The 19,885-nt window shown below is 38.0% G+C and overlaps 2 protein-coding genes and 1 non-coding gene across 3 annotated transcripts; 2 read left to right on the forward strand and 1 right to left on the reverse strand.

Moving 5' to 3' along the window:
• The first annotated feature begins 2,424 nt into the window (after positions 1-2,424).
• LOC120088207 (cytochrome b5-like) lies at positions 2,425-4,567 on the forward strand. Its single transcript, XM_039045334.1, has 4 exons — positions 2,425-2,561; positions 2,666-2,767; positions 3,824-3,890; positions 4,013-4,567. Exons 2-4 carry the CDS (start codon positions 2,681-2,683, stop codon positions 4,291-4,293), a joined length of 435 nt encoding a protein of 144 aa, XP_038901262.1. The 5' UTR covers positions 2,425-2,561; positions 2,666-2,680; the 3' UTR covers positions 4,294-4,567.
• A 1,871-nt stretch (positions 4,568-6,438) lies between these two features.
• LOC120089118 (uncharacterized membrane protein At1g16860-like) lies at positions 6,439-9,496 on the reverse strand. Its single transcript, XM_039046541.1, has 4 exons — positions 9,088-9,496; positions 8,077-8,232; positions 7,012-7,223; positions 6,439-6,928 (listed from the first exon to the last, which is right to left on the reverse strand). Exons 1-4 carry the CDS (start codon positions 9,403-9,405, stop codon positions 6,703-6,705), a joined length of 912 nt encoding a protein of 303 aa, XP_038902469.1. The 5' UTR covers positions 9,406-9,496; the 3' UTR covers positions 6,439-6,702.
• A 9,174-nt stretch (positions 9,497-18,670) lies between these two features.
• Positions 18,671-18,774, forward strand: LOC120070414. The gene has a single exon (XR_005479906.1). It is a non-coding gene; the product is annotated as a small nucleolar RNA R71 (small nucleolar RNA).
• The last annotated feature ends 1,111 nt before the right edge of the window (positions 18,775-19,885 follow it).

The following is a 19,885-nucleotide window of genomic DNA, read 5'->3' on the forward strand; positions in this document are numbered from 1 at the left end:
CACCTCCCACCAAATGAATGTATTGTACACTAATCACCAAAAAGTCGCCAGAATACAAATCGGGCAGAAAACCCTTAGCCTCCTTAACACTAGGCTCGGTCAAACACCTTGCCAGGGTGAGGCCGGGTACCCTTACCTCCCCTGGTACCAGGCGAACCTAAACCTTAACTCTATTCCTAGGTACCTGGTCTCACTATGGTCAGGGCGAGACCAGGTTTACCACTACCTCCCCCTACCCAAGGGATCCTTTTCTTAGTGCCCGGTCAATATCCAACTAGGTCAACCCCAAACGGCTTACTATTTCTTTTACTCAGTCCCTACTTAGGCAAGGCAAGGACGGGACATTCCTCCCTATCCTCGGTACCTGCCTCATCTATTGCGCCCGACCAAGACCCGACAGGGCAAGCACCAGACGCACAACCAAATCCTCGGATCAATACCCAACCAAGGCCGAATTACGCCAATTCATATTTTTTCCAATATTCTTAGCCCAGTCAATACCTGGTGACCCACATATGAAGCCCGACCAGGAATACGGCAGTTTGTAGATAATAAAGATCAATTTTTTATGCAAAAAATCCAACATCTTGGGTCCAAATGACTCGAAAAATGCTAAAAATGAAGTTTAAATGAAAAAAGTATTCTAAAATCAAAGAAATTTCACACAAATATGAATACAAACGAAGATAGTTCACATACAAACATAAACTCTAAAAATACTCACTCAAATAGTCAAAAAAATCTACAAAAGTTAAACATGCAACATTGGAAACATCAATTTTAACCCAAACATCGATTTTAACCTAGAAAAATTAGCATCGAGCATCCTCAATCAAAAACCAACCAAATGTGCAAAAAAAAAAAAAAAAATATGTAAAATCAAACCCTCATATTGAGATGAGAAATCTGCCGTGAGGTTGAAAAAGATTTGATATTTAAAAACTGTAGCCAAAATCAAGGAGTCGCCGGAAATGGAGAAAATTGAAGATTTACAAGAAGAAGAAGAGAAAATGAGAAGTGAAGAAGAAGAAAGACTTTGAAATTCTTATGGCAAATTTGTAATTTCTTTTCTTGAAAACTTGAAGAGGTCCAGAAATATAAATTTTTCAAAAATGGTTTAAAATTCCAAAAATAACCTTGAAAAGGGTTAAAAATGTCAATTACCCCTTCCTTGAAAAACACTTTTTTTATTGAGTTATTACAAACACATATTTGTCTTCGAAACTTCTACATCTATTGACTAACTATCAACTAAAAAGATTATAATTTTACGTTAATTGACATTTTTCTTTCATTGACGTCGAATATCCAAATTTCAATACTCTCCTACTTTATCATTTAAAATCTTTTTAATATTCACCCAGGGAAAATGTTTTAGTTGAAATATATTAAAATATATTTGATTAATTCGAAACTTTTTGAATAGTAAAGCCTGAATTGAAAAATTAGCATCAAAATATAAGGAAATAAAATATAAATGCAGCCTTTTTTACATGGTCATCTTACTCTTTACGCAATTTCGTACGTGTATAATACATATAATTTGTATTAAAATAGTAGATTGACTTTAAATTATAAATAAACAAACCACGTGATGCACGTGGCAAGGATAGGCAGTATTTTAGAAATTATTGTTATTATCATTACAGATCCATCCAACGTCCACATATTATAATAATTAGATTAAAAGTCATTTCAGGTCTGAATTTTTGTAGAGAATAATATAGTCCTTTTAATCTTTTTGCAAAAAATTTTTATTATATTCAGTGCTAGTTAGTTATCGACCCATAAATAATTTCATTAAATCTTAACCATCCGGAATAAAACATGTTTGGTGAAGAGTCATTTGCATAAAGACAATTCAATAAATTGCTAAATATATGTTCTTTCTTAAAGTACGAACTACTAAAAATATTTTTTATCCTCAAATATTTGGATATTTTACAATCTAATCTCTTACTTTTTGAGGATTTTCAATTATACCAGTTTAATTAGTAAATTGTTAGCTTATGTGAGTATTGAAAAAAAATTAAAATGAGGAATTAAACCACTTAAAACATGAAAAATAGAAAATAAAAAAAAAAAAATTGCTCTTATATAAATCTCAAAAGAAAAATTTAAAAGTTCCTTGTTAGACAGTATAATTCGTCACCTTAATTCCTATCAAATTAGTAAGTATTGTATTGCATTAGATTATCCAAAATCAATTTTAACATTCGCCGATAATAAGAATAAAATCGGAACTCTTGATATCGAAAGAAATGTTGAGACCTTAAATTTTAATGAAAATGTTAACAAAAATTTAGTACCATGAAGACACGTTTTAGTCAAGTATCACGTGGGATGGGAAATTAAAGGAAGATTTGGGGAGCACTTGGTAAAAGAGTAGGAAAACAGGGACTGAAATGAAATTGTTTCAACAAATTCAATCGGGTTGTCTTTTAGCGCCGTGAAACCTGCCAAATAAAAGTCGCAAGAAATGGCTTGGATGGTAGTCAAATACAGAAGAAACCGTGCTGATTTGGGTCGTTTCTTCTCCAATTTCTTTCTACGTTTAATCTGTAAGAAACCCAGATTCTTCCTCAATTGTTCTGCATTTAAATCGTCTGATTCTCTAATTTAATCGACTTCTTCAGTGTGAATTGAGCTTGATTTTTGTTTGCAGTTGATTGTTGCAGAAATGGCTTCGGATCCTAAGGTTTTCGTCTTTGATGAAGTGGCTAAACACAATCACCAGCGGGATTGTTGGCTTATAATCTCTGGAAAGGTCTGATATATGTAACAATCGCTCTTATTTGTTGGGTATTTTGTAATCTCCATTTAGTAAAATTGTTTGGTTAGAACTTAATCGTATTTCCCATTGGAACAGTAGACTCATATGTGACCAGATTGAGGGATGGGAGATTAAGCTTGTTTGTTTCTTGATCTTCCTCCTACCCATCTTCACAAATTGATAATCAATGTATTCGATTTAAATATTATTTTGATCCGTGTACGGTTTTGACTAATTTCAGTCTACGTACTTTTAACTTTCCTTCATGTTGGTCACTGTAGATAGGAAATTGAATGCACAGAAAAGCTATTAGCTAGCACTGTAGAGACTGATTTCCTTTATTTCTGAAACAACTAATATACATTGTACTGAAAACAGACAGGAAGTTATTTCCTCATCTTTTCTTCTACAGTGAAAACAATTGTTCAGGATTTAGATATTAAACCTATGTAGATGTGAGACACATTTCATGGAACTCATTTAACAAACACTTGTTGGCAAGACTCTGGTATTGTTAACTTTGCAATGAGTAAGCTCCAACAATCAAAGAAGAATGTTAGGGCCTTGAAGTTATTTGGAGTTTAACTACATAATATGAATGCATATTCAAAACTCTGACCTTTTAAAGGTCTATCTTTAAAAGTCTATCTTTAATTTAAAACTCTGACCTTTTAATAATATTAGTGATTCTATCTTTAAAGGTCTAGGTGAACAGAAAGTAATACTTGAAGAATATATCCCAAAACTTCAATTAACGTATTCTGTATAGAACATTGAGATTTTTTTATGGATCATCGGAATACCCTGTTCAATGCTACAAGTCTTGGGGATGGAAGACACATTGCAAGCCATGGCAACATATCACTACAGAGTGTAGTGAAGTTGCAGTTTCTGAAATTGTTTGTGCTGTTGTTATATCAGTACTCATCTCCCAGATATACATATAATCAGACCTTTCCAACTTGGGTGCATATATATATATATATATCCTTACTCCTTGATATTGTCATTGTGTTTCATTGCTTTGTCCCTGTGCATTTCCCATTGTAGGTTTATGATGTCACCCCTTTTCTGGAAGAACATCCTGGAGGTGATGAAGTCTTGTTATTAGCTACTGGTAAGTTTTGGCTCAACATTTTTTTCCCAACTTGACTACTTGTTACTGTATTTCAACATATCCAGAAAAGGTTATTGCATCAAGTTATGAATGATTGGAAAAACAATCTTGAATCTTTGCAGAAAAAGATGCAACCGATGACTTTGAAACTGTGGGTCACAGTTTATCTGCAACAGAGGAAATGGAAAAATATTATGTTGGGAATGTTGACATGTCTACGGTTCCAAAGCCAGTCGATTATCGACCAGCTGCTTCCCAATCAGCAAAGGCATCAGCAACGGCAACAATAACAACGTCGTCAGCTCAATCTTCAGGATCTTTGATAAAAGTATTGCAATATCTGATTCCCCTGTTGATTATAGGTGTTGCATTTTATCTGCAATACTATGGCAAAAAACAGTAATCGAATTTCTCAAACCATAAATGTCTTGAGTTTTGCAATAAGCCAGAGCTGTGAAGACATTCTATCACTTTCTGTTGAAGACATTCTGTGTCATCTAGGTTTATAGGTTTCTTCCTAATTTTTTAGCAGAGAATTTCAATTTGTTTCTTGTTCATTCATAATCCTGCTTTTCTGTCTTTTGTTCTACAATATTCGACTTTCTGTGCATGATTTAACACAATTGACTCATCAGATATATCAGGTTGAATGAAGATGAAATAATGGGTTGTCTGAATTGAGATTCTTTCCCACTTGCCAACCCTTGTTGAGGGAATTATACTGGTGTTTTAATGAAGTGGCTTTCAAAGTACAGAGATGAGAATGACAAGCATGGTTACTGATTCTGATAGGATTAGAGATATTGAAAATTGATCCAAGTGGAAATTATATTTTTCCCTTGGTTCAACCATTGCAAGAGAAAAAAAATTAAACCATTGATCTTTGAGGTGGTAATCCGTACCAGATTGACATTTTAATTATTTTAACTAATTTAATTAAAGTGCCTAAAATTTTTAAACTATATAAATTTCATATAATATACCTTTTATAACAATAAATAAATAATAGGTAAAAATATTAATATAACATCATTAATATAATAATAAATAATAAGTACAAATATTAAATCAAAGTGTCCATTTTATGACAACTCTCACCATCTTATGAGGCCTTTAGTGGATCTAGTACAAATATTAAAAGTAGCTTTCTCATATTTATTATTATTATTATTATTATTTAATTTGGTTAAGAATTTAACTATTGTAATTTATAAATATGCAAATCATTGTTATAAAGAAAAAAGAAAATAAACTTAATTTTTAAAAACAAAAACAAAAAAAACGAAATGGCTACCAAATGAAGTCTAAACTTTCCAAAGAACTTTGGTAAATGTAAAAATCAAACCTTCAAGGCTCAAACTAACTATCTTAATTTCCACCTCTCTTCCTCCATTATTCATTATCTTTCCTTCAATCCCCACCCTACTCCTCTCTCCCTCAGCACGACATCGATCTCCCTCGTTTCCTTCAATTGTTTTCCATCTAACTCAGCGTATGTGTTATTTTGCAACATTGTTGTGAACAAAGTACGGAGGCGAAGGAGGCATATACGCTCACTAGATCGGAAGATTATTCCACTTCAACCAAGCTCCCTTTTTTGTCGCCTATATTTGCTAAAAAGCAATAGAAAGAAAAGGCGTTAGTTAATTTTAGCTATTCATATTCTATCAATTATATACTCTGGGAATTCCTTCTTACAAGGACTTCCATTTTCTTATCATCCCACAATCAGAAAAAATTTATAAGAAAACATTCAAATGATTCATCAATATCATTAGTCAGAAAGTCCTTCTCTAAAAAAATAAAACTAAGAAGAGTACAGCTTGGCTAACACTGTAAACAAAGTTGGAAAATAAACTAAAAGCTTTAATTGGTTTAGTTTTTGTTTTTCTAGTGACTCTTGTACAGCAAAACCAGCAATAACGAAACCGCTATGAGCACCCCATTGCCGCCAATGGATGGAAATAATGCTTTTGGGACCTTTCAGCCACTGCAGACTGTCCAACCTCCTCTTCCTTTCAGATTTTAGCCTTAAAAAATGACAGAGTACCAAGGGAGAGTGGCGTTGGTTGCGATTGAAGGGAGGGGGAGAGGTGGAAATTCGAGAGAGAGATTTTGGAGAGATAAATTAAGTAAAATATAAGGGTTTAATTTTCAAATTTATTAGAGTTTGAGGGTTTGATTTTAACCTTCATTAAAATTTAAGGGTTTAATTTTTCTACTTGAGAGGGTTTAATTTTTCTACTTGAGAGTTGAGGAGTTTAATTATTACTAATTGAGAGTTGAGGAGTTTAATTGTTACTACCGCTATAATTCAAATGTAATTTTTGCAATTTGCCCAAAAAAAGACTTAATGTTACATATGTATGCTTTAGAGTTTAGATTCTATTTAAAAGAGATTGATCTCTTGGTTTGGGAAATATTGAGAAGTCACATAAAAAGTCATCCTTTCAAAACGAGTACAACGAATGTTATAAAATGTGAACCTCTAACTTCAAAGGAAGAAGTACATACTAATTACTAGAGCTATCTCATCATCAAGTTGGCAACATATTTTGGTTAGCAACTAAAAGGTTTAGCTGAGATGGTTGATTTCCACAAAATTAATCAATGTACATTCAAGTAGAATTTGTAGTTGACAGAAACCTATAGAGACGTGAACAAATGTAACTCTGGAAACTGAAGGAGTAGAGAAAGATGAACTAAAAGAAGAATAAAGTCACTAAAACAAAAGGTTAGGAATTCTAGTGGACTTCGCCTCTCATCCAAAATTTCCATCCAAAATTTCCATCTACAACATACAATCCAAGCTTCATCCGTCAGCAAACTGTTCTTGATGACATATCGATCCCTGACCGAGCGAAGGGCCAGTCGTCTGTGAGACCCCAAGAACTAGTCCCTCAATATGAATGGGAAGAAGAAGTTTCCGCCATACACATCCGGTAGAGATTACTTCTGGAGGTTGAACTATTGTTATATGACCGTTATTCCTATGCAATATTCCCATTACAGAGACAAAGCCGCCTTCCTGAACATATCTGCTAAAAATATATGGAATTAGCTACTAAAATTATGGCCAAACGTAGTCAAACAAATAGGTGTTATCACGATAAGTGGTTACCCTTCTTCAAGTCGAAGCATTCGGGCTTCAGTAGAAATGTTTCTGTCTCTCAGCCATTTTCTCAAGGAAGGAGACAGAATCTTGCGGTGTCTTGTAGTACTAACAAGCTTGCTCTCCATAATAAGAGGAACCAGTTTACTACCAGGGCCGGCCCTTACCATAGCTCTAATACCAGATTTTCTATCAGTTATGTAGAAGTCAGTGGTGAACCTCTGCCAGGTAGAAATTTGAGCACGTGATATCAAAAATCTAAAATACATACCCATGTCGAAAACAAACAGGTGCAAGCTCTCTAGATTTCCAGATGGGAATAGACACGTATTCCTACCTCATCTTAGATGTCTAAAAGGGAAAATGATATAAGGTATATCATTGATGCATCAGATTAGCAATACAAGTATAATCCATAAGATTCTTTTACTGTATTCTTTAGAACAATAAAGATTGAATTTGATCGTTTAGAAAAAAGGAAGTTACATTAAAGAAGTATAGTTTTTCAACTTTATACATTCCTTTGAATTTGATGGCTTAGAAAAAAGGAAGTTACATTAAAGAAGTATAGTTTTTCAACTTTATACATTCCTTTGAGCAGTATGATACCAAGGCTTCCGGAGAAAGAACAACAGCAAGTTACTTTGAAAATATTATGCTAATCCTCCCAAATTTGTTTCTTCATATAAGAACTCTAGACCATAAAGGTCAACGATGGAATAAGAAAACTCAAAATTACATTTTTGGTCTGACATAGAATCTAACTCAGCTATGCTTCAGCTTCATTAAACAGCTCAAATAAATATCAAAATGAGCAGATAAGAGTATCGAGATAATGAAAACAACTGGAACCATATGACCAATAAAGAAAAATGAAGCTAAATGCCACTTCTTTCACTTCATGCAGTAGCTTCCAAACAACATAAAGTGCCTAGCCTACTGAGCTAGGGAAAGAAAAAGTATGCAGAAAATTTAAAAGTTCAGGAAAAAAACAAAACCTCTATTGCTTTATAGTTGCAAAATAACAATAAAAACAAAGAAATGAAACGTTTCTTGGGAGTAGAATTTGCATACCTCACTATATACTAACCTCCAACCACAGTAAGGTTGAGTTATCTTTTGAAAAATCAGAGGCATTCCTCTACATTCATATAAAGAGGTAGATGCATAAATGCACCCAGTAGCCTTTTCATAGGATGATTCCAAGGAGACCGTCCCGCACGAAGCATACTGAATTTAAAAAAGCAGTGGAATATACTTAAGAACAAGAAAGAATCAAACCCCAAACAGGTAACATCAAGCCCATGTAGGAAGTACTTCCGACCATGGTTCATATTATATACATGGTGGAATAAGTTCAATTCTAAAGTCAATTCCTTTAAATTTATAATTCCAATTCATCACCTGGATGATTGGTTAGTCCTCACAAGAAACTAAGGCTCAAAATAAAATTTTCCCCAATGAAGTAGCTAGCCGATAAATAAAATTGAGCTCGAGACGAATTCTCATGAAAATGCTTTTAAACAAAACACTTCTCCCATAAACACTATCGTGGAAGGAACACCTTCAAAGTATTCTTCAAGTATTCTAGGATTTACCAAAGGACTTTTAAATATCTTTAAAAGTGATTATAATGAGCTTAATACACTTTTCACCTTTTCAAAAATCATTCCAAACTCAAAGGTTTGAGTTCCTAAAATATCAAATTGTCACAAGAAAGCATTTCACAGGTAGGATAACACATTAAAAAACACAAGAAACTGCCTGCCTCGTATTATATCCAAATGCAAACTCACTTTAGGATAAGCAAACCTACTTAGGATACCAAAGCGTATTAACAATTATCAAGTCTACAAAACGTTGGCTACTCAACAAACACATCAAAAAACAAATAATAAAAAAAGGTCCTCAACATTCACTTCAAAGCAGAAGTTAGCAGCCTCTCATAGCAATTGCTGAAAGGGGGAAACAAAGATATGCAGAAACAAATCACACCCATCAGTCGCATCAATTGAAAAGATTAAATACAACCTACTTACAAATATGATTACAAAAAAGGGAAATGGGATTAAAGAGAAGGAATACCCCTGTAATCTTAACGAGTTGACCATCGCGAGCGAGTGTGAGGTCGGAGTCGGGAAAGGAGTGAAGAAATGAGTTAATGGCGGCTTTGGAGGAGAAGTTGAGGTTATTCCAGAGGGCGAAAGCAGAGAGGAAGATGGATAGAAAGAGAAGAGAGAGGAAGAAGAAGGCGTTGTGAACTACAACAAGGACGAAAATGGAGACGGAAAATCCCAAAATGAAAAGGGGTATGAGAATGTAAAGAGCTGCAGAAGGAATGGGGCTGCAGGCGCTATAATGGTGGTGTTTTACGGTTGGAGCTGCAATGGAGAGGTCACTCATTACTCGCTCCTCCTTTCTCAGTGAAACCCACCGCTTTACTTGGTGCTAGTGCTACCATACCATACTCAAACGGCTCATTCTTTTCCTCTCTCGTTTTAATTATTTTTTTAAATAAATATTTATTATTTGACTAAATTATCCTATTGTCCAATCCTAATGGTTTTAAGCAACATCTCAAGTTTCCCCCATAGATTTCAAAATCATGCAAAATATTATTTGATATCATTTGTGCTCTCGATGAGTCATTGATCAATATTTAAGAAACGAAGAATGTGGTTGAGCTTGTCTTCAATCTCACCAAGCAGGCAAGTGTTGTTTCTTTAATTAAATGTTGTTGATGACAAATTTTGACCAAGCAATTGTACCTGATCTTTATGGGACAATAACGATAAATTTGTTATTTAGGGAAAGAGAGCTCGCGTGCAAGCAAAAAAAAAATTGGACACCGGCGTGGTGTAAACCATAGCCAGGTTGGAAGGAGATGAGAGAATTTGATACTGGTTTTTTAGAACTTACCCCTCGTTTACATTCTTCTCTGTCTTATTTATAGATTTTGACCCTCCTCCTTATTCAATTAGGGATTTTGACTAGGTTGCCTATTTAAGAATTCCAAAAGGTTGAGGCCGACCAGCCCAACATTCTTACCTGACACCTTTAGGATTTCATCCTTTTTTGGCCAAGCTTATGTTGGGCCAAATGACCTTAGGTCATTTCTAATAGGCTCGGCCTCAACAAACTTATATCCCTTTTGATCTTATTCTTCTCCTTTTCATTTGTTGTTTATTGACCATTCTATCCCTGGTTCTAGAATCCACCCACAACATCAGTCCCTACTCCCAAGTTAGGGTTTGTAGTTTCTTGGACAAAGCATATTTCAATTCTCTGAACCTATCTTGGGAGAACAATCTCCCTTTCAAACTCCACACTACCCTGTTGTGAATAATTGGAACTTGTTAGGAGCTTCTAGGCATATCAAGCAAACTCTTTTAAGGTTCAACCGACTTCCAACGCACTTCTCCATCTTATGATGAAGTTATGCGCCAAATCGCGTCAGGCCACCTCTTGGATAGCCCCCGACAACTGGTTATTGCTCAACTGGTCCTGGATTGCCCTTGGACCAATAGTCTATTGGGTTTTATGCCCTAAAACTCATAGATAGTAAGTGTTATTAAATGATCGTCATCAATAAAGAGTTATAGCTTTTAATTCAATAAATGTTATTGTGTTGTTTTCTATTTTGTCTTAATAACCCTAAATCCAATAAACTAACATCCAAGGTTGCCTTATGAGTCTTGAACTGTATGTGGAGACATATAGGGATCAATTTTCAAGATACCTTATCCTGGTGACACTATGAATATGATCCACTTTATATTTGATACAAATACAATGATCCAACGCGTTCATGTAGATGACATGCGAGTGGAGGTATCCTATGCAATGAGTTTGCATAAGAACGGACAGCGAAATAGTGACCACTAGATGTAACACCATTAACTAGTTAGGTTCTTATTTCAATAGGATGACCTAAGCAACTTAGTCTTAATCTTGAGTGTGAGGAATTGTCCTTTAATTTGTATGGCTGAGGGTGGCCAGTTCGCCTACTCAATATGCCTACCATTTTGGGGACAAGATCGAGTGGGGAGCTGGGAACATAATAATAAAAGATAGAATTCACTTCTTCCTTTCTTCGAGTTAAGTAGATGAGTTTTTCCTTAAGTGGTGTCTCCAGGATTTTAACAAAAAGCTCTATCCTCTCATTGTCCCTATAGGGATTTCTGTTTATTGGTTGGACCATAAATAGGTTGTTCATTAAAGGAGCACTGGTATTTAAGGAGTCAGAGGTAACCCAAGGGTAAAACGATAATTGACTCAGTTGGAGTTACGAACACTCGTGAAGGACTAATTTGTTGTTTTGATCTATATCCATGGACACAGAAATATATCTATAGTGAAAAGAGTGCGGTTGTGGGTCTTTAGTGGAGTATACCCACAGTTAACGAATATTGGTTAACTTGGTTAATGAGTTTAGCCAATTAATCTCATATCGTTAGAGCTTCTAATTTACGTGTCCATCAAGTCCCTTTGTTAGCTCATTAAAGGATATTAAAGAGGGATGATTTGAATTGTTCAAATCAATTTAAGGAAATTGTATATTAATATGATTAATATGCGGTGAACCGTGAAGCAGACGCCTGATTAACTTGATATCCATCAGACCATCGATTTCCTCATAATCATCCCTCAGAGGGATGCTCCCGCGTTTACACAGCGCACAGATCAGCCAAGGGAAGTAAAGTTGTCCTCGTGGTTTTGTTTTAATGGCTTTGATTTGGTCAATTATTATCCTCCCTACGTCTAGAGGAATGCACTGCATGATGCAGTAAATGGCCAGGACGCGTTCTCTTGATAATGTTTCATCATGCATTGTAGGCATGATACTTTTCTTAATCAAGTAATACTATAAGTTTGCGTTTGGTTTCAGATTCCTGGAAGCTAAGATCTTTACTCCACTTCTTGATGTTTGTCATGTGCTTCTAGGTTTGGCTACTACTCTTAACGCATCTTCTATCTGGCTTGGAGTTGGATGTTCCAAGATGCAGTTTCCCTCTGTGTTCGGGTTGCTTGTAATATTGAATACTTCATTAATTTTGTCGGCTGAGAAGCGCACCAAAACACCATCAACGAACACTGTATTTTTCTCCATATTAAACTCACTGCTATAAAATTGGCGGACAAGGTTGGGCCAAATCCTCGTGTGCCCAATGCATAGTTGACCCCAGCCTATTACGTCCACAGTTTCGATTATATATGGCAGCAATAGGTTGCGTTCGGGGAGGAAGCCCTTCTCGGCAAGGATGTCACTAAATTGCCACTTCCTTCCTTTGATATTTTTAGGTAACACGATAGTTACCTTGTGTTTGCCCGCCTCATGTGATTTGGCTTCCCGTGCCAGCTCCCTTAATTCATTTTCCAACTCTTTTTGGAGGGCAGACTTCCTTCGCCCCTGTCATGCAGGTTGGTACCACTCCAATTCCTTTTCCAACACTCTAGACCTTAAGCAGCTCTCATGCGTTGCACCCTTAGGACCAGATACGAACTGTTATTCTTCATCCTCCAAAATTAATTTTCTTTTTCTCATCACTCTCTTTTCTTTCGATGGCCCTTCATCCACGTCAGATTGACAAGGTTGCGATGCGTCCGGGCCAACTTCCCTTTCTCTTCTTCTTCCAACTTTGCTTCAAGCATCATCACATAACGCTCCGCTTCATCAATTTCAAGTGATGCGTCAGTTGGGTCAGGACGCATCACTTGTTCCTCTTCGACTTGGCCCTGATTCAAACTTGCCAAAATTGCTCCAAAAACTTCTTGCTCGTCTCTTCGAGCCAATTCCGCAAGTTCCGTGCTATTTTACTCTGACGCGAGACTATCAGAGTTGGGTCTGGGGGGAGTGATTGGTGGGATGCCAGATGGGGTATGCGGCAACCCGAGAGATGAAATGATAATGGGTGAAGGCGGCTGAAGAGGTTGGCTAGTCCTTTTGCTTCAATGGGGTAAATGGTGGCTAAGGGTTGGATGGATAAGGGGGGAAATGGACGCACGATGGGCGATGGTGCGGCGTGGAGATGGGCGGGAATAGGGTCATGCATCGTACCCACCGGCGTAATAGTCAGAATAAATGGTGGTAGGGCGGGTTGTGTGTAGGGCTTCTTGGCAGCTGTAGAGGTAGAAGGGCGTTGCCGCCTTGGTTTGGTGGGAATTTTGGGTTTAAGATTAGCGGTAGTTTTGGGTTTTTGGTGGGTTTTAGAGGATTTCAGATTTGTGGTGGTTTCGATAGGTTTCACTGAGATGGTGGCTAGGATATGGAGAAGGGTCCGTCGTGCGAAGGCTTGGTCGGAAAGGGAGGTTTTGAGGTTCGGTGAGGGTTTGAAAGAAGTGACATTGAAGCAGAAGAAGATGAAAAGAAACTTACCAGCGACCCACCTCCGTAGCTCAATGACTGGTTTTGGCTGTCGGATGCTGAAGACATTGTTGCTAAAGGCTGACCGGAGTAGCGAACTTGATCGAAGGGGCAGTAAAGCTTCGGGAGCTAGGGTTTTTGCAAAGTAGGGTTAAAAGAGGTAGAAGAAGAGAGAATCTCGAAAATTTGCGTTTTATAGGTCTGCGGGAGAGGACGTGGTGACGTCAGGCGGCACCTGACATCCTCATTTATTATGCAAATGAAAGGACGTGCCTAGAGTTTCTAGGTAATCGAGTGCTTTGTGCTTTCGAGATGCGTCTTTTCAGTTTGGGCTATGCGTTGGCTTAAGTCCAACGCGTTAGTTTTATTCCCATCCTAAGCTTCTTCCAGTTGTACACAGTTTTTTTTTAGATTAAATAAATCTCTTAAATAAAAAATCAATAACAATCATTAATTAACTTAAATCGTAACGCAAAGACAAGCAAACAAATAGAGTAAACACAAAAATATATAATGCAAAAGAAATGAAAGTAGACGAAACGTCCCTGGAATATGTGTCGATGTGAACGCAAGGATGCTTCGACGCAAGCCTCAGTTGGCTTCGCGTAATATGAGGGATGACTTCTGTCATTCTACACCATCTTCAAAGTAAGGCTTCACTCTTTGCCCGTTTACCTTGAAGGTATTTGTGCCATCCTCCCTCGTCAACTTTACTGCTCCGTGGGGAAAGATTGTTTTGATAATGAATGGTCTTGACCACCTTGACTTTAATTTTCCTGGGAACAAACGCAATCATGAATTGAATAATAAAACTTTTTGGCCAACAACAAACTCTTTCTTACTAATGCGTCGGTCGTGCCAACGTTTGGTCTTCTCCTTGTAGAGCTTGTTGTTCTTGTATGCGTTCAACCAACATTCCTCAAGCTCATTGAGCTGAAGCTTGCGTTCATCGCCCACAGCGTCCAAGTTTAAATTCAGCTTATTTACTGCCCAGAAAGCTTTGTGCTCCAATTCTAAGGGTAAGTGACAAGCTTTTCCGAATACTAAGAAGTATGGAGACATACCTATGGGAGTCTTGTAGGAAGTCCTGTAGGCCCAGAGTGCTTCATCCAACCTCTGTGCCTAATCTTTCCGCGATGCGCTGACGAATTTTTCCAATAATGATTTTATTTCCCAATTCGATACCTCAGCTTGACAGTTGGTTTGCGGGTGGTATGTGGTAGCGATCTTGTGCCTGACATTATATTTGGCAAGCAATTTTCAAATGATGCGGTTAATGAAATACGTACCTTCGTCACTTCACTAGGGCTTTTGGTGTTCCAAAGCGTGTGAAAATGTTTCTGGTGAGAAACTTAGAGACAGTCGACACATTATTTCTGGCAAAGCTACTGCTTCCACCCACTTTGATACGTAATCTACTGCCAACAAGATATATTGTTGACTGTAGGACAGGGGGAAAGGTCCTATAAAATCGATGCCCTAGACGTCAAATAATTTGACTTCAAGAATATTATTCAAAGGCATCGTGTCCCTTGATGAGATATTTTCAGTGCGTTGGCAAGTGTCGCACTTGCAAGCATACTCCCTTGCGTCTTTGAAGAGGGTAGGCCAGAAGTATCTGCTTTAAAGAACCTTCGTAGCAATTCTTTGCCCTCCGAAATGCCCTCCGTAAGGAGAGTCATGAAACTAAGCCAGGATGCGTTGTGTCTCTCCCTCCGGAATGCATCGATGCATGATGGAGTCGGAACCTTATTTGTAGAGAAATGGTTCATCCCAAAAATAGAATTTGCTATCGTGTACCAACCGTTTCTTTTGCTAAGAGTTGAAGTGTTCGGGGAATTATTTGGTAGTTAAGTAATTAACTATGTTTGCGTACCAAGGTTCCCTGCCTTCAACTTTGAATAAGCTTTCATCAGGAAATGCATCTTTGATTTCATTTTCTTGGTCTTGTATTTCCTGATTCTCTAATCTGGACAGGTGGTCGGCCACCTGATTCTTAGTCCCCTTTCTGTCCTGAATATCGATGTCGAATTCCTGCAATAGCAGCACCCATCTAATTAATCTTGGTTTCGCATCCTTCTTACTCATTAGGAACTTAATGGCTGAGTGGTCTGTATAGATGGTTGCTGATGCACCAACTAAATAAGATCTGAACTTTTCGATGCCAAACACTACAGCCAGTATTTCTTTCTCTGTGGTTGTGTAGTGTTCCTGAAAGTCGTTCAGTGTCTTGGATGCATAAGAGATGGGGTGTATCAAATTTCCTTTTTTCTACCCCAACATGGTGCCTACTGCAACATCACTTGTGTCACACATTAGAATGAAACGTTGCGTCCAATTTGGTGTTATTAGTACTGAAGCTGTAGTCAACGCATACTTCAGTGTTTCAAATGCGTTGCAGTAGTCGTCATTCAATTTGTAGGGCCGGTTCGCTTCTAATAATGCGCTCAGAGGTCGCGCAATTTGAGAAAAGCTTTTACGAACCTTCGGTAGAAGCCAGCGTGTCCTAGAAAACTTCGTTGAGCTTTTACATTTGATGGCGAAGGAAGTTTAGCTATGACATCTACCTTGGCCTCATCAATTTCCAACCCGGCTTTAGATACCTTATGGCCCAAAACAATGTCTTCAGTCACCATAAAGTGACATTTTTCCCAATTCAACACAAGATTTGTTTTCTCGCATCGAGCGAGGACGGCCTCCAAGTTATCTAAGCATGATTGAAATGAGTCTCCAAAAACTGAAAAATCATCTATAAAAACTTCAACGGTCTTTTCCAAGAAGTCAGAGAAAATTGGCATCATGCACCTTTGGAATGTTCCAAGTGCGTTGCATAGTCCAAAGGGCATGCGTCTGAACGCAAATGTTCCAAAGGGGAAAGTGAATGTCGTCTTTTTTTGATCTTCTGGGTCGATTAAAATCTAGTTATAGCTGGAGTATCCATTAAGGAAATAATAATATTCTTTTCCAGCTAGTCTATCAAGCATTTGGTCAATGAAGGGAAGAGGGAAGTGGTCCTTCTTGGTTGCCGCATTGAGTTTCCTATAATCCATGCAAATGAGCCAACTCGTGACAGTTCTTGAAGGGATGAGCTCATTATTACTATTGACTATCACTGTTATTCTTCTTTTCTTGGGGATGCATTGAACTGGGCTTACCCAACTGCTATTGGATATAGGGTAGATTACTCCTGCGTCCAACCATTTTAAGATTTCTTTCTTGACTACTTCCTTCATTATGGGATTCAGCCTTCGTTGAGGCTCAATCGATCCAGTCTTCCCTTCTTCTAGCCTGATTTTGTGCATGCAGTAAGATGGGCTGATGCCACGGATGTCAGCACTTTTGCAACATCTGCAAAAAAGAATGTTCGTTAGGCTCGGAAAGATTTGCTGAAATAATTATAGGTAAGGTTTTGTTTGTTCCAAGAAAAGCATATTTAAGGTGGTTAGGTAACAATTTCAGTTCTAGTTCTAGTGGTTCTTCTAATGATGGACGTGTTGGTTTCGTCTGCCGCTCACTCAGACTTGGCGGCTCAAGTTCCTTCATGTTTTCTTCCAACGCGAGAACACTCACACACTTTGGTCGCTTTTTCTTCAGGCAACTCTATTTTGTTCAGTTGACATTACTTCATTAATCTGAGAAATTTAATGACGTTTAACACATTAAAACTTCACTTCTGATTGTCTACACGCATGGTTCAGTTCTCTCTTGTGCACGTCTATTAATATTTTCAAGTGGCTAGAAAGGGTCGTCCAGAATGTATTTGTACACTCCTGTCTGCTTCATAGTCTAGGATGATGAAATTCCTGGAATATGAATTTGGTCAACTTTTTACCAGAAACATCTTCAATCTATTTCTTCAGGGTAATGTTGATCATCCTATCAAGCGAAAGTTTTTGAAGTGGGGTTTTTTTTTTACTTCACCAATTCCAATTCTTGCTGAAGATTGAGAGTGGCATGAGGTTTAATGTTTGCTCGCACGATCACACAACGTCTGTCCCTACCGTTCCAACGCCTCCTGATTGAGCATCGGACTAGTGAAGCTTACTCGGGGTCCTTAATGTTTCTTGGTAATCTATTTGCTGACTAACGCAGTTGCACTCTGCCGTTAGCGCAATTACTTCGTCTTCTGATTCTTCTCTTCTTTTGTCAAAATATCCTTAAAAAAAATTTGACCGTAATTTTGCGAATTGTTCTAAGGCTTCTACAAGTAGCAATATTAATGTGCAGTTGCCTCAGGGTTCAAGAAAACACTTAAAAATTGCTGTTCATTCTTCTTCTTCATCAAGCATCTAGGAAATGGATGCGTTTGCTGCACTTGCAGGTTCTCTCGCGTTAGGCACTGTGCTTGGCTTTGAATGGCTTGTGGATTCAGGCGTCCTTTCTTCTTGATCTTCTAATGTCGTTAGGCGTGTGTTGAGTTCTTTTGAAGGATTGTTGGTTCTTGGGTTCATGGTTCTTTCTGCAAGAGCTTTGCCACTTCGCAATGTCACCGCATGACATTGCTCTTTTCCGTTGTTATTTCCTGGGAGTTTCCTTGTTGCTGGACAAGACTCTTGGCTACCGATTCTTCAACTCACTGGCAATCTGCCCCACTTGTATCTCCAGATTTCTGATGGAAGACGTCTGGCTTTTTAGCAATGCGTCGTTCTGGGCGATATATTCCTTTAAAAGGTTTTCAAATAGAGATGCTGAACTCGACGCATGACCTCCTCTATTAAAGGATTGTTGGTGCGGCTGCTGTATTGGCTGGAATCCAGGTGGCGGTCTTTGCTTTTGCTGCTAGTTTACCCTGGGTGGTATGGCTTCTATTGATTACCTGCCCAAGAGAAATTTGGATGGTTCCTCCATCCGGGATTATAGATGTTTGAGAATGGGTTATTTTTAATAAAGCATACCGATTGCGGATTTTGTGAGCAATCAGAGTAGGAATGGGGATCTCCACAGCCCACACAACTAACAATGGGCTGTACGAATGTTTCTACCTTATTTACCTTTTACGGGTTTGATGCATTCCCCAGTGACATATTCTACAAAAGGTTTGTCATAGTAGCCACTTGTGTAGAAAGCGTGGCTATTGCATTAGAGTCAATAGAATTCACATTCTGAGACCGCCTTTTCCTTTCTGCTCTTGCGTCGTAAGTGTCATCCACCCATTCCATATTATGCTTGGCTATGCGGTCCAGTATTTCCTTAGCTTCATTATAAGATTTGTCCATAATGCCGCCAGTTGCAGCTGTGTCGACTGCCATTTGAGACGCTCTGTTTAATCCACCATAGAAGGTCTCCATCTGGATGGTTAACAGTAATCCACGATTGGGGCAATTCTTGACTAATCTTTTAAAGCGCTCCCATGCGGCACTTAAGGTTTCAAATTCTTCCTACTCGAAGTTCATGATCTCTTTCCGCCTCCTTGCATTTGTGGTGGGTGGGAAGTATTTCTGCATGAATTTCTCCACCAACTTTTCCCAGGTCGTGATCTCTCCAGGCTCCAAAGAACTTACCCATTGCTTTGCGTCGTCACGCAGAGAATATAGGAATAAAGATAGCCTGATAGCTTCTAGAGTGATTCCAGGAATCACAAATGAGTTGCACGTCTCCAGGAAACGTTTCATGTGGGCGTGAGGGTCTTCTCCCCGAGCACCACCAAATTTTCTAGCTGTTTGGAGCATTTGTAACATCCCAAATTTCATCTCAAATCTTGTCCCATCTATCGTTGGATATATGATCCCTGGTGAGAAATCATACAACACAGGAGACGCATACTCCCGCATGGGACGCGTACTACTGTTTGCCATTATGATAGGATTTTACGTAGTATGGGCTAGCTGTTGAGCTAAGTTATGATTCGCTTGTTCGTCCGCCATTTGTTGTTGTCTGGTTTGTTGTCTAAGTAATTGTTGCCTTAACCTACAGCGATGATTAGATTGATTTCTTCGTCGAAAGGTCCTTTCAACTTCGGGGTCGTATACAAGTTCAGGAGTGCTTTCCCTGCTCATAAACGTTTACAAGCTTCGGCTTAGCTTGTAATACTCCCTCAGCTACAGTTTTCCTACAAAAGATACAAGCAAAATTTCTAGTTAGTTTTGTTGTTGAATCCCTGGCAATGGCGCCAAAAACTTGTTCGTTGATTTCGGGATTCGAGTTTAGGAGTATATTGTATAAAGTAATTGGAAAAATAAGTGTAAATGTGAATAATGCATTGATACGTTTATGATGCGTTAGTGACGCGTTGATGCATTAATGATGTGCAACAGGACGCATGACACTCCTCTATAGGCGTTCAAGTTTTCCTGAATTAGATCCAAGTATAAATCCAACTCGGGTTCCTGGTAAGTCCAGGGTCGAACTCAGGGATTCAGATTAAAGCTAACGCAGACCTTGCATTGTAACTGTTGTAGAAATATCCTAAGTGAATGTAGAAATGAGTTATTTACACTAGCTGCTGTGTGCGTGCAAGAAGATACAAAAGGGTCAAGTAGAGAATAAGGGGTTGTGTGAAAATGGAGTTTGATGCAAGTG

Source organism: Benincasa hispida, chromosome 1 (genome assembly GCF_009727055.1).
Source record: "Benincasa hispida cultivar B227 chromosome 1, ASM972705v1, whole genome shotgun sequence".
NCBI lineage: Eukaryota > Viridiplantae > Streptophyta > Magnoliopsida > Cucurbitales > Cucurbitaceae > Benincasa > Benincasa hispida.

What these genes read in the sequence shown, in the direction of transcription:
- LOC120089118 (XM_039046541.1), bottom strand. Translation starts at nt 9,405, where the DNA reads ATGAGTGACCTCTCCATTGCAGCTCCAACCGTAAAACACCACCATTAT. An exon ending in AACTCGTTAAGATTACAGGG is followed by an intron (nt 8,233 to 9,087) that starts GTATTCCTTCTC and finishes TTTTAAATTCAG; the next exon opens with TATGCTTCGTGCGGGACGGT. An exon ending in GGAGGTTAGTATATAGTGAG is followed by an intron (nt 7,224 to 8,076) that starts GTATGCAAATTC and finishes TCTACCTGGCAG; the next exon opens with AGGTTCACCACTGACTTCTA.
- LOC120088207 (XM_039045334.1), top strand. Translation starts at nt 2,681, where the DNA reads ATGGCTTCGGATCCTAAGGTTTTCGTCTTTGATGAAGTGGCTAAACAC. An exon ending in GGCTTATAATCTCTGGAAAG is followed by an intron (nt 2,768 to 3,823) that starts GTCTGATATATG and finishes TTCCCATTGTAG; the next exon opens with GTTTATGATGTCACCCCTTT. An exon ending in AGTCTTGTTATTAGCTACTG is followed by an intron (nt 3,891 to 4,012) that starts GTAAGTTTTGGC and finishes GAATCTTTGCAG; the next exon opens with AAAAAGATGCAACCGATGAC.